Below are 15,147 nucleotides of genomic sequence, written 5' to 3'. Positions count from 1 at the left end.
CAGTAGAACACAACATACAAACGTGCATTTTCCACAGTACAGTATTCGACTGTTCTAGCAAAGGGTAACCAAATCAGCCCTCATCTACATGTCAGCTGGGTAACAGAGTACAACTTCCTACAAAATAATGTCAGACAAAATCAAATTTAAAGTTATTACAATTTTTTCCATTATCCAACAAAACGATCATAGTATTTTTGTTTTACAGATAAAGCTTTATTAAAGGAATTACGACCCCATACAGTACATGAGTAGCTAGCTATAGGAAGCACACTACCAGTACTATCTGTTCGACAGCACATCTCCAATGAGACATTTGTTAAATAACAGTAACAACACATTTCCTCAGACATTATTTCACTATTTTTGTCCCATCTTCTCTTATCTTCAGAGTATGGAGAAGAGAGTCTATTCTTTCGCAGCCACACCCCCAACTGTCATTAAGTCTATGATCTTCAAGTACACTTGCTAAACAGGTGAGACACTGGTCCATTGAGTCTTCGACTTAAAGTTACTCCTTCTCATAGTAGAACCATTTATCCACTGGAAATAGAAAATCACATGATTAGATGTGTACAGAGCAAGTAAAGTTTTTCTTGCAACCTTTCGGTTACTAGTCCAACGCTCTAACCACTAGGCTACCTGCCACCCCAGTGAATTCACATAAATCCATTGGGTCAATTCCATTTCAATTCAAGAAATAAACTGAAATTCCAATTTTCCCCACTGACAAAAAATGTAATTGGAATCCTAGCTTACTTCCTGAATAGCAATGGAATTGACCGTCATAAAATAAAATACGTGTGTACAACCATGCAGTCCTTTCCTATCATTCCAGGTTGGTCATAAAGTGGCCATAAAGAGTTGGAGGTTTACAATATGTCAAATAAATATCTGAGTCAAGGCAGGATCCAATACGTAAATATATGATCATAGCAAGGATCATTCTTAACTATGGGAGTTATTWAATTTTTGTTGATTCATTTAGATCCGTTTTTATTATATGTTCAAGCAAATAGGCAGAATCAACCAAATAACAATTGCATTATCAGCACCCGTCCAACACATTTTCACGATATTCAATAAAACAAAGTAGATTCAGAGTACGTTTCACAATCTTGAGGTAAAAAATATTTTAAAGAGACATACCTGAGCAGGGGATAGGATCTTCGGTTCCACAAGGGGTTGTCTAAAAAAAATCCAAACATAAATAAATAAACATAATTGGATGGTCTGATTGAGCAATTTATAAATGTATATGCTAGACATGTTTGTCCACAGCAGAGGCATGTAGGAGCACAGCACATAAAGGAGACGGGTCTGACCCGACCCTGAAGTTCTAGAAACTAGCCATAGAGAAGCAGAAGGTACTGACCCCTTCTATGACAGCCTTGGCCTCGTCTGTTGAGCAGCAGAAGGGGCTGTCGTCAGCTGACACACACGTGTTTTTACTGCAGGATTGGAGAAAAAGGTCACATCAGTCAGGTATTCATTAATTTTGTATTCAGATTCAAACAAGTTCTTGCTTGTTGCTTTAGTTCTTCAAAAGTAAGGTCTAATTTCACAAATTAAGTGGCGGGGCTTACATGTTGGAATTACGGATTGGGCCTTTAAAGATTGATCTAATTTACAGTAATGATTTTAAGATGATGGGACTGTAACAAATGCCAGTTTTAGAGATATTTTACTGTACGAGGATTGCAAATCGTGTATGCTCTCCTCACCAGTTGAGTCCTCCAGAGTTGGTCTTCTGAGAGATAAGTGCCTTCCAGAAGCCATGGGTGCTCTTGATTGTCTCAATGGCAAATTCCTGAGAAGGGGAAACACAGAGTTGAGGCTGTTGTAGGGCAAGGAAACATCCAGTTTGGGGTGATTTTCCGGACACAGATTAAGCCTACTCCTGGAAAATGCAAACTCAATGGAGAATCCCAAATGTGAGTGCATTTTAGTCCAGGATAGTCTTCATCTATGTCCGTGAAACCAGCACTTCGCATTTCTGTATTTTAGCTGAACCGATCACTTTAAAACAAGCCTGTATTGAACTTCATTGGACACTGTATATTGTAAAAAGGTTATCGCATCCTCAGGGACATACTATGTTACAACAGGATAATACAACCTTATGGGTCTTGCTAAATAAATGTCAGTTCTTGTGCAACAAACTGAATTTGCCTCTATCTGGCGGACGCAATTTAGCCTTGGTACCAGACTTTACTTGCATTCAACAACGCAACATTTAACAAGGCTATTGCAGAAAGACTGACATTCAGGCTAAACGACTATCCATGAACAGTTGAAGTCGGAAGTTTACATACACTTAGGTTGGAGTCATTACAACTCCTTTTTCAACCACTACACACATTTCTTGTTAACAAAACGTTAGTTTTGGCAAGTCAGTTAGGACATCTACTTTGTGCATGACAAGTAATTTTTCCAACAATTGTTTACAGACAGATTATTTCACTTATAATTCACTGTATCACAATTCCAGTGGGTCAGAAGTTTACATACAACAAGTTGACTGTGCCTTTAAACAGCTTGGAAAATTCCAGAAAATTATGTCATGGTTTTAGAAGCTTCTGATAGGCTAATTGACATCATTTGAGTCAATTGGAGGTGTACCTGTGGATCTATTTCAAGGCCTACCAGGAAGCACGAAGCAGATGGAAGCAGATGTGTTCTGTCTCCTAGAGATGAAGGTACTTTGGTGCGAAAAGTGCAAATCAATCCCAGAACAACAGCAAAGGACCTTATGAAGATGCTGGAGGAAACAGGTACAAAAGTATCTATATCCACAGTAAAACAAATCCTATATCGATATAACCTAAAAGGCYGCTCAGCAAGGAAGAAGCCACTGTTCCAAAACCGCCATAAAAAAGCCAGACTACGGTTTGCAACTGCACATGGGGACGAAGATCGTACTTTTTGGAGAAATGTCCTCTGGTCTGATGAAACAAAAATAGAACTGTTTGGCCATAATGACCATCGTTATGTTTGGAGAAAAAAGTGGGATGCTTGCAAGCCGAAGAACAYCATCCCAACCGTGAAGCACGGGGGTGGCAGCATCATGTTGTGGGGGTGCTTTGCTGCAGGAGGGACTGGTGCACTTCACAAAATAGATGGCATCATGAGGGAGGAAAATTACGTGGATATATTGAAGCAACATCTCAAGACATTAGTCAGGAAGTTAAAGCTTGGTCGCAAATGGGTCTTACAAATGGACAATGACGCCAAGCATACTTGCAAAATGGCTTAAGGACAACAAAGTCAAGGTATTGGAGTGGCCATCACAAAGCCCTGACCTCAAGCCTATAGATTATATTATTTGTGGGCAGAACTGAAAAAGCGTGTGCGAGCAAGGAGGCCTACAAACCTGACTCAGTTACACCAGCTCTGTCAGGAGGAATGGGCCAAAATTCACCCAATTTATTGTGGGAAGCTTGTGGAAGGCTACCCAAAACGTTTGACCGAAGTTAAACAATTTAAAGGCAATGCTACCAAATACTAATTGAGTGTATGTAAACTTCTGACCCACTGGGAATGTGATGAAAGAAATAAAAGCTGAAATAAATCCCTCTACTGTTATTCTGACATTTCACATTCTTAAAATAAAGTGGTGATCCTAACTGACCTAAGACAGGGAATCTTTACTAGGATTAAATGTCAGGAATTGTGAAAAACTGAGTTTAAATGTATTTAGCTAAGGTGTATGTAAACCTCCTGACTTCAACTGTATCTAGATTGAAAAAGCTGTTTTAGATGAGGGTGGATGTGGTACAAGGTAAATAGATAAATGAAAAGTATGTTGATGAGGATGGATGTAGCTACTGTAATAAGGCTGTGACAACTTCAAGGCTACAATACCTTGCCAAATACTACAGAAACAGGAGATGAGCCATTCCGTCTCGGGCTAAAAGTTTACAGAACACAAACTCCTGTGTATGGGGTACAAGATGGATACCTTGTCTTTGAACTCTCCGTTGAAGGCAAACTGGTTCTCTGGTTTCCCATCTGGTACCTTGTACCTCCTGAACCAGTCCACGGTGGCCTCCAAGTAACCTGGCTTCAGCCTCTGGATGTCACCGATGTCTGAGGTACACAAGATAGGGTGACAGGTGAGGGAAAAGGAGTGGGGGGATGACTTGTGGCAATAGGAGTAGACACACATGCACGCAGCCACACACACCTACATTTGGGAAAACATAGATTTATTGCATTCTTCACTTGCAGATGACTGTGGCAATAGGAATACACACACACACTTGGGGGGGCTGTCTCTTATACACATCTAGATGTGTATAAGAGACAGATGACCTTCCAGTCCGTCTCCCCCTCGTCGATCATGGCCAAAACCCCCAGTACCTTCACCTTGATCACCTCCCCACGCAAACACACCTGGAGGAGGAGGCAGATTCATGATCAGTACAGCATAGAAAAGTAAGATATTGGTCACTTTCAATGATGGTCAGAAAGCAGATCACATGCTGAAGGAAAGTGCATTTCATCACGCAACCATAAACAAATCTCATAACACAACATCTGTACAGGCAGCTGATGTAACAAACCCAGCTAAATTGTCGGGCATACTTTCTCGAAATTGGACACCTTGCTTAGGTGACAAAAAGCTGCTTTGAATGACACCTTAAGCATGTAGGAATGGCAGAGATTGAATGGAAGAAACAATATCAAGATCTTAAAAACGGCTCCAAAGGTTAATAGTAGTTAGAGGATAAAGTGCTGTACCTTGGTACCGATTTCACAGACGTCGATGGGGTCGTTGTCACCACAGCAGACAGTGTCTTCATCTTTGTGCCCGGGATCCTCCCAAGTCTACCAAGAAAGAGAAATGTCACAGTCAAAAGAGATTGTGATATTTAGTTCATATGACAGAGAACTAGGCAATCATGGCCATTTCATCTCTAGGTGATCAATGAATTGAGTTGAACATGTAGCGTGGGTCTGCTTCTACAAACGTATTAGTCTGCATTGTAACATGTTTGAATGCAGAAACAGTGACACACTACAAAGATTATGTTGGAATGCCAAAAGTCTTGTAAATGTACAGTCGCAAGCCTGTACTTGCATTTATGACCATTTGCAGTTTGGTGACTGTCTGACCTGAGGTATTGCTCCATAGTTCCAGATGTAGCCTTTGTGGGGGAAAACATTGGCGACGTAACGCAGGTTCCCCTTCTTCACATCCTGCTTGATCGGGTTCAGGGGGTCTTTGGTTGCAATCTGGAAGTAGAAAAGTCAAACATTATTGAATTATCTCTTGTGTCTTATTTTGCTTGACTAGCCAGAGAATCTTGTTTCTTATGGTCTGAGAGTCTTTAGGTGCCTTTTGGCAAACTCCAAGCAGGCTGCCTTTTCCTGAGGAGTGGCTTCCGTCTGGTCACTCTACCATAAAGGCCTGATTGGTGGAGTGCTGCAGAGATGGTTGTCTCCCATCTCCACAGAGGAACTCTAGAGCTCTGTCAGAGTGACCATCGGGTTCTTAGTCACTTAGACCCTTCTCCCCCGATTGCTCAGTTTGGCCGGGCAGCCAGCTCTAGGAAGTCTTGGTGGTTCCAAACTTCTTCCATTTAAGAATGATGGAGGCCACTGTGTTCTTGGGGACCTTTAATGCTGCAGAAATGTTTTGGTACCCTTCCCCAGATCTGTGCCTCGACATAATCCTGTCTCGCAGATCTACGGACAATTCCTTCGACATCATGGCTTGGTTTTTGCTCTGACATGCACTGTCAACTGTGGGACTTTATATAGACAGGTGTGTGCCTTTCCAAATCATGTCCAATCAATTGAATTTACCACAGGTGGACTCTAATCAAGTGGTAGAAAGATCTCAAGGATGATCAATGGAAACAGGATGCACCGGAGATCAATTTCGAGTCTCATAGCAAAGGGTCTGAAAACTTATGCAAATAAGGTACCTGTTTTTTCTTTTTAATACATTTGCAAAACATTCTAAAAACCTGTTTTCGCATTGCCATTATGGGGTATTGTGTGTAGATTGATGAGGAAAAACATTTGATCAATATTAGAATAAGGCTGTAACATATCAAAATGTGGAAAAAGTGAAGGGGTCTGAATACTTTCCGAAGGCACTGTATGTATTGTTTTTAACTGGTTAATAAAATCAATCAAGGTGAACCTACCTCCATCTTTGCATTTGTCCATCTTGGTACTTCAACAACCACGTGGAAAATGTTCTGAAAGAGAAGAAAGCAATGACTCATACTTCATTAGTAGTAAACAAAGGTGTTTGTTCGCTGTTGGCTGAGCTCCCCACTTGTGCCATCAAACCCCTGCAACTCATCCAGAACCCTGCAGACCGCTTGGTGTTCAACCTTCAAGTTCTCCCATGTCACCCCCCTCCTCCACACACTCCACGGGCTTCCAGACAAAGTTTGCATCCACTACAAGACCATGGTACTTKCCAACAGAGCAGCAAGAGGAACTGCCCCTCCCTACCTTCAGGCTATGCTCAAACCCTACACCCCAACCCGAGCACTACGTTCTGCAACCTCTGGTCTCTTGGCCCTCTTGGCTCCCGCTCAGCCCAGTCCAAGCTCTTCCTTGTCCTGGCACCCTAACGTTGGAACCAGCTTCCCCTTGAAGCTAGGACAGCAGAGTCCCTGTTCCTGCCCCTGCCCTGAAAACATCTGAAACCCTACCCCCCCCCCAAAAAAAGCATTTTGTGAACTAACACTCACMCTCCCCCCCCCCCCCTTMCTAGTTAGTTCTGGCTTTGCGGGTAGCTACTTTGAGGGAAAAAAGTACTTAGTATGACTATGAAATGCGGTTGTCCCACCTAGCTAACTGTTTGTCGCTCTGAATAAGAGCATCTGCTAWGTGACTAAAATGTGCACACGAACTGAGCATTAACAACCATGGACATTTTTTGGTTGTTACATTAACTTTTTAGTGATCAAGCAGAAGCGCTTATCCAGAACAACTTACAGTAGTGAGTGAATACATTTTCATACTCGTTTGTCACATATAATATCAATATACCCAGCAATAATTTATTTATGCCTATGGATATGTTGGAGGAAAGGAAAGGCCATCCAACTCTGATATATTACTCCAGAGAGATAAGACAATGATTAAAGAGTTCAGTGTTCGAGTGGTAAAGACCGTTGATTTGACAAACAGACTATGACCTTGCTAGCGGAACTCCTACTCTCCCACACGCATAGGTAACAAAAATGAATACATTACAAACAATTCCAACCAAGAATGCTATGGAGATACAATAACTCAATGACATCTTTAAAGGTGCAATATGCAGAAACCACTCTAGYATTTCCTGGTTGCTAAAATTCTAAGTGATAACGAATACAGTTGTTTGTGTCATTCGTTTCGGGAAAGTACTTGCATAATTGTGCACCCAACTCACTCAGGTGCTTCGCTATATCACATTTGACATTGTCCTTAAGCTTGAGTTCATTTGCACACAAAAAAAATCATACAATGATGGAAAGACCTGTGTGTTGTCCTTGTTAATGCAGACAGAGAAGAGCTCCAACTTCTTAATCATAGCCTCAATTTTGTCCCGCACATTGAATATAGTTGCAGAGAGTCCCTGTAATCCTAGATTCAGATCATTCTGGCGAGAAAAAACATAACCCAGATAAGCCAGTCGTGTGAGAAACTCGTCATCATGCAAGCGATCAGACAAGTGAAAATTATGGGTCAGTAAAGAACTTTAAGCTCGTCTCTCAATTMMAAAAAACGTGTCAATACTTTGCCCCTTGATAACCAGCGCACTTCTTCTGTATGTTGTAAAAGCGTTACATGGTCGCTGCCCACATCATTGCATCGTGCAGAAAATACACAAGAGTTCAGGGGCCTTGCTTTAACAATGTTAACCATTTTCACTGTAGTGTCCAAAATGTATTTCAAGCTGTCAGGCATTCCCTTGGCAGCAAGAGCCTCTCGGTGGATGCTGCAGTGTACCCAAGTGGCGTCGGGAGCAACTGCTTGCACGCACGTTACCACTCCACTATGTCTCTGTCATGGCTTTTGCGCCATCAGTACAGATACCAACATGAGCAGCAGCTACGTTTGGCTACATATGGACCGTTAGTGGAATTCCCRCAAGAGAGTTACGGTTAATGTGATTGGATGTTCATTATTTGGAGGACCTGTTGTCCGGACTTCTGGCAGTCTCTATGGGGGTACCACAGGGTTCAATTCTCAGGCTGACTCTTTTCTCTGTATATATCAACGATGTCACTCTTGCTGCGGGTGATTCCCCGATCCACCTCTACGCAGACGACACCATTCTGTATACATCTGGCCCTTCTTTGGACACTGTGTTAACTAACCTCCAAACGAGCTTCAATGYCATACAACACTCCTTCCGTGGCCTCCAACTGCTCTTAAACGCTAGTACAACCAAATGCATGCTTTTCAACCGTTCGCTGCCCGCACCCGCCCGTCCGACTAGCATCATTACTCTGGACGGTTCTGTCCTAGAATATGTGGACAACTATAAATAACTAGGTGTCTGGCTAGACTGTAAACTCTCCTTCCAGACTCATATCAAACATCTCCAATCCAAAATCAAATCTAGAATCGGCTTCCTATTTCACAACAAAGCATCCTTCACTCATGCTGCCAAACATACCCTCGTAAAACTGACTATCCTACCGATCCTTGACTTCGGGCGATGTCATCTACACAATAGCTTCCAATACTCTACTCAGCAAACTGGATGCAGTCTATCACAGTGCCATCGGTTTTGTTACCAAAACCCCTTATTCCACCCACCACTGCGACCTGTATGCTCTTGTCGGCTGGCCCTCGCTACATATTCGTCGCCAGACCCACTGGCTCCAGGTCATCTATAAATCTATGCTAGGTAAAGCTCTGCCTTAGCTCACTGGTCACGATAACACCCACCCATAACACGCACTCCAGCAGGTATATCTCACTGGTCATCCCCAAAGCCAGTACCTCATTTGGCCGCCTTTTCTTCCAGTTCTCTGCGGCCAGTGACTGGAACGAATTGCAAAAGTCGCTGATGCTGGAGACTTACATTTCCCTCACTAACTTTAAACATCAGCTATTTGAGCAGCTAACCGATCGCTGCAGATGTACATAGTCCATCTGTAAATAGCCCACCCAATCCACCTACCTCATCCCTATATTGTTTTTATTTACTTTTCTGCTCTTTTTCACACCAGTATCACTACTTGCACATCATCTGCTCATCTATCACTCCAGTGTTAATCTGCTAAATTGTAATTACTTTGCTACTATGGCCTATTTATTGCCTTACCTCCTCACGCCATTTGCACACACTGTATATAGACTTTCTTTTTTTTCTATTGTGTTATTGACTGTACGCTTGTTTATTCCATTGTTTTATTCGTTGTTTGTGTCGCACTGCTTTGCTTTATCTTGGCACGGTCGCAGTTGTAAATGAGAACTTGTTCTCAACTAGCTTACCTGGTTAAATAAAGGTGAAATAAAATAAACAATTTGACTTGGCTACCTGTATTTGACATTGTGTTGTTATTTCGCTGAACACTAGATGGCTTCATTTTATTTTTGGCAGTGAAACGAGGCTACTCAGGCGAGAAAACCTCACCCAAATGTATAGCCCTGTTGGAAAATATAAATGGAATCACATTTTTATTTGGCGTACCCCCGTACCCAGTTTGGGAATACCTGGTGTAGAGAATCACTGTACCATCTAAACTGCTGTGAAATATATTTTCATTGTATTTTCAGCTGTTTGAAGCTGGTGGAGAAGGGGGTAGCTGCATCCCAATATGGTAATTGGTGTATGGGCGGGTGGGTGTGTCGAAAGGAAAGTAGTGGGTGTATCGAGACCGCTCTGCTATAGGTTAGACGGTTTTGATTGAGCTGTTGTTTTTTGTGGTGAATGACTTCAGGATTTTTGGTGTCGGCTCCGACTTCTGTAGGTAGAGTCGCAGGAGTTGACTCTTGCTCGACTCCCAAAACACGCAGAAACGAATGCGCACACTAGGAAGACATTTGTGATCAAGAGGACTGACATGAGCATGATGCTGCCCATTTGCCTATAAAAAGAGCTATTTTGTTTGAATATATAAATACTATTTAAGCAATATCTTATGGGATGATATATACAGATTACCAAGATACAATATAGCCCAGTGGTTCTAGGACCCCTGCCCTGGGAGTACTTGTCCTATCCACAGGGGGTACTTGAACTAATGAGACCGTAGGCCTACTGGTAAAATGTACATGAGGAGTACTTCAGGGGTACTCCGGGCAGAGCAAAATTCAGTTGGTGGTACAGTAACCCAAAAAAGTTGGGAACCACTGGTATAGCCTGTGCTCACGGTTCTGACCGTCTCTCTGCCTGCCCCGATCCGAACTCTCCCTCACCTGCTCTCCTTTCTGTTCGCTATGAAAAACTCTAGTATGTGTTTGGTTTTTGGTCTGTTACGTGTAGAATAGCTCAGCATACTCACTGATATCCCCTACTTTGGTGAACTTGCTCAAGACCTTGCAATCCAAGAAATTGCAAAATACAGCATTGCGATAGCCTATAGCCTACATCTTTTGATTACCAATGCACTGTTCTGAATGTCTGCCTGGTGGCCGACATGTCTGCCTATGCCCCTCCCATCCCTCTCTCCCCTCGCTAGCTCAGTCTTTCTTTGCTGTGAAAGATGAGAGTTTGTGTTCTCCAAGTAGACCACGTAAAATAGTTCTCTGTTGCAAAAAATACAGAATCTTAAGAGTCGAGGAGTCGAAGCTTGACACCCAGAAATAGGAGTCGACGGGCAAGGAGTCAGGGATTTGATACTTTTGGAGTCGACTCCCCACCAGTAGTTCTCTCCCCAGGCAACTACTATATATTGAACTACCGTACCACGAGTCAGGACTTCTGTTTTTAAGTCTGAGGACGAGTCATATTTCACTGTTAGTTTCACACATAATGTATATTTTCTGTTATAAAACTGACGACTGTTTATTAGTTATTAAAATGATTGATGATGGGTGTACTTGTTTCATGCGTTGCATGTGTGTGCTTACTATGACTGTCACCATGATATTGGCTATTAGGTACTTGTCGAGCGGGAGCAAAGGGCACTGTGCCCCAGTGTTGTTACTGTATTATTGCTGTTCATGCCCTCCCCATTGAGTAGTTGACTATGTATGTATGTAATCAAGGTGACATCTAGATGGTTATCAATAGGGTTGAACTTTTTGGGGAATATTCAGAGGTGGAAACTTTGTGGGAATTCATGGAAATATATGCAAATGAATACCATTAAATGTAGATGTTTTTTGCATTGGATATATTTACCATATCATAATGGAGACAGAAACATAAACCTTTTACCTTATCATAACTAGACATAATTGCAAATGATTAAATCCTTCCAATAGAAGTCAAAAAAACAATTTAGTTATGAATTGAACTTTAATTAAATGAGTTGACTTTTCACATGGGATGATTTCATTGAACAACAAAAGAAAGGGAATATTGAATGATCACCAATGATCCATCACATCTCCCAAAAACGTTTTCAATATACATCTGTAAAATGATAGTCTAGAAACTAAAGCTTTGGTTGTCTTCCTCTCAGGCGTCCATGTCTTCTCCCTGGACCTCCTCAATGTCCACCTCTTGAACATCAGACTCTGAGGCCTCATCTTCACTATCACTTTCCAACCTTGTTGAGGATGGCCCGTTGTCAGGCTCAAATTAGCCCGGATGGCCACCAATTTTTCAACCCTGCAGTTTCCTCTGCTTGKAGCGACAGTGAAGTGGTCAGGACAGTACGTATTTATTCTCTTACATCTGCAAGCAGAGTCTGAACATCAGACAGTATGGCATTGTCTCCCTCAATCTGTGCAATGGCTACTGCTATAGGTTTCAGGCTGCTTACCACTCTCCCAAAATATATAATCCAGGAGCATCCTCTTGATGGGGCTGTCCATATCGGCATTCTTCACATATGATTTGGCACAGTATTTGCAAATGTACACAGCTTTTCCTTCTACATTAGCTGCAGTGAAATGTCTCCACACATCAGAGTGCCCGTGGCATTTTCCTGTAAAGATTATTAAAAAATTGTAAATAAATAAAAAATACAATTCCATGTACAGATAAATAGTTAAGCAGTTAGATTAAACAACTCCTTTGTCAGATACATATTTTAAAACGAAACATGTATGGAAACAGGTGAATTAACACTCAGTTAGCAGGCTCAAGCAAGCTAAAACCCACATGGTAGCAAAAACTAACTAGCAGAAATTGTTAACAAGTTAGAAATGATATAACACACTTTGCTGTAGGCTATTTGCTAGTTAACAAAAAAGCATGTATGTCATAAAATATATTCACCCCACACAGTATTGTAATCAAAACTTACCAGAAAGCATGTAGTCCTTGGCTCAGACAGTGTAGTAGTGTGGGCTCAAAGCATCTCATTAGTGTGCAAGTCCTTGAGAATCAGCTGTACATGTGATGGAAGAATGCACTGTGCATGCAGAGGGTTGCAATTCCATTGAATTGGGGATAGTTTAAACAAAATATGCCACAAGACCTAGAATTGCCGTATGTGTATCCCACAAAAAAGGTTCAGTTATAAGCTAAACTTTTTGATGAATTTAAGCAAAATTCCCAGGCTTAAATTCCCATGGAAAATTCCCGGAAACCCTTTGCAACCCTAGTTATCAATTTGAGTTATTTCTTGTGTACTCTGCTATCCTACTTGAAATAAAATTCCACGTAGCTACTGCCAGCGACACAATAATAATGTTACCCATTAGGAAGCACAACACCTAGCCGGCTTACTATCAACTCGTAGTGCAGCCCAATCAGCCACGCAAAACGGTCTTGAGTGGCAACAAATCTGCCCAAATAGCTGATTTGCTTTCCATACATCTATTCCTTTAACCCGGACGACGCTGGGCCAATTGTGCGCCACCCTATGGGACTCCCAATCACGGCCAGTTGTGATACAGCCTGGAATCAAACTAGGGTCTGTAGTGACGCCTCTAGCACTGGGATGCAGTGCCTTAGACAGCTGCACCACTTAATAAGTTTGCTAGAGCTGGTGTACAAAACCGAAAGTAAAAGATGCAAAAATGAAACTTAAGAATGAGAAGCATAGAAATAGAGAACATAAAAACAACATATACCACTTCTTAGATTTGCTTTCAATGAGAATGACATATCTACAACTCACATTTCTATGTGCATTTGTTCAGGTCACCCAAAAAGATTAATATTGCAGATTTAACCATGAGTCAAAAGTTAGACTAAGTGGGTATCTTTCTATAAAGAAGCGGTTGAATTGATATCCCATCTCCATTCAGTGTGTGTGTGATATGTAAATGGGGCGTTGTAGCAGGATAAAGGTAACATACCTGGCTCTCATCAGCATACATAGGTATGTCATGGAATGGGGAGACATACTTTCCATCAGCATTTTCTACAGAGAACAGACAACATACATCATGAGAATGGGAGAATATGAGTGACCTTTAAGTTTAGTGTGTGTAAATGTATGAATGTAAGTAAGAAAATCAACCACTTACACATGATATTCATGATGCAATTAACCCCCAGTGTAATGGTAATTAAATGCGCAATCATAAAGGCTGCACTGTACGCAACAAATTTGAAAGACTGCTACATCACATTTGAACAATAACACATTCAGGCTAACACTGGTTACATGAGAAACACCTTTTGTTTGACAGGTCTTAAAGCCTAGTCTTGATCTTAGAAACTGAAACTGGGCGTAACCCACACGTACAGTAGCTAAACTATGATTTATCGAGGTTACTGTTGTGGTATCCCAACAAGACCGGCTAACTAATATCAGAAATACCACAATGACAGGATATATTTAACACACTAAAAAAGCTGAATTGGATCTTGATACCGGTAAGTCAAATTCATGTCCAGCAAACCGGCAAAACTGGTCCATGCAATTGCTAGTTACCGTATGTCTGCTCAACTAAAATGGGGAGCAAAGGTCAAAGCGCTGATGCATGCATATACTCAACGATCCTAACTAGGTGCAAATACCTGTGAAATCTACACTTGAACTTGACATTAGGAGTATAAAACCAACGCGAAATTAATGAATAAGTGACACGTGGGAGGTGGGGCCCGATCCCACTAGTAAGCCGGCAAATCCACAATGGACTCGATCCTTGCCGTATTATAGCTAGCTATTAACTAAGCTAACTTAAGCTATATTTCCATTAAAAAGAGGACCACACTTACTGAAAAACAAACGATAGCTCAAAGTATTGGGTTTTCCCCTCTCTTCGACTGTGAAGCTCATGTTTAGTCTGTGGTGGGCCGAGGATGCAGTGATGGCTAGTGCACTGAGTGTTCCAAAGAAGTTCACCTAGAACTGTATTGCACATGCGCATTTCTAGACAGAAAGCTTAGAAAGTGTGCTGCAACTGCGCATAATGAATAATCATAAACGCATGATGGCGAGTTCACGGGCTATCAAAATTCAGAACCTCCGAGTTAAAATAAACCTAGTTATTTGCTTTGAGCTTTCTATTGGTTGATTCTGATACCTTTCAAGTGGGAAACGTGGGTATTATCTTTCTACAACGAGTTTCCCATTCGGAAACGTCTGCGTTTCCTATTTCTGAATAGCACATCTGAGTTGCCTATTAACGCAGCATCACAAACAAAATGTTATGCTGTGTTCTTAACCGAGTGGGAAGGTGGTATTTACCACATACGACTGTGAAAAATCCACTTAAATGCCCCTCCAACTGGTAATTACTAGTGGGAAACTCGTCTATTATCCCTGATGCTGCGTTCAAGACAACTCGGAAGTCAGAAACTCTGTGATTTGCAATCTCTTGGAAAGTATCAATGAACCACTTGGAAAGTATCAATGAACCATTAGGAAGCTCTACACAAAAAAAACGATATGCAAACTTTAACTGAGGTTCCCGAGTTGCCACACTCAAAACGTTACCTTTATTTAACYAGGCAAGTCAGTTAATTAAGAACAAATTCTTATTTACAATGACGGCCTACACCGGCCAAACCCGGGACGATGCTGGGCCAATTGCTCGCAGCCCTATGGGACTCCCAATCACAGCCAGGTTGTGATACAGCCTGGAATCGAACCAGGATGTCTGTAGTGA

The 15,147-nt window shown here is 41.7% G+C and overlaps 1 protein-coding gene across 1 annotated transcript; it reads right to left on the bottom strand.

The window, feature by feature from the left end:
* Positions 1-417: 417 nt before the first annotated feature.
* On the bottom strand, positions 418-14,395 carry LOC111978687 (inorganic pyrophosphatase-like). The gene is made up of 11 exons (XM_024008897.2): positions 14,255-14,395; positions 13,387-13,451; positions 6,159-6,212; positions 5,119-5,238; positions 4,744-4,830; positions 4,285-4,395; positions 3,962-4,141; positions 1,725-1,810; positions 1,376-1,451; positions 1,150-1,189; positions 418-543 (listed from the first exon to the last, which is right to left on the bottom strand). The coding sequence occupies exons 1-11, from the start codon at positions 14,313-14,315 to the stop codon at positions 512-514; spliced, it is 912 nt and encodes a 303-aa protein (XP_023864665.1). The 5' UTR covers positions 14,316-14,395; the 3' UTR covers positions 418-511.
* Between the last annotated feature and the right edge of the window lie 752 nt (positions 14,396-15,147).

Source organism: Salvelinus sp. IW2-2015, linkage group LG18, assembly GCF_002910315.2.
Source record: "Salvelinus sp. IW2-2015 linkage group LG18, ASM291031v2, whole genome shotgun sequence".
Taxonomy (NCBI): Eukaryota; Metazoa; Chordata; class Actinopteri; order Salmoniformes; family Salmonidae; genus Salvelinus; species Salvelinus sp. IW2-2015.
Note: the sequence above shows the minus strand (reverse complement) of the source record. Positions and strands in the feature narration are given on the sequence as shown.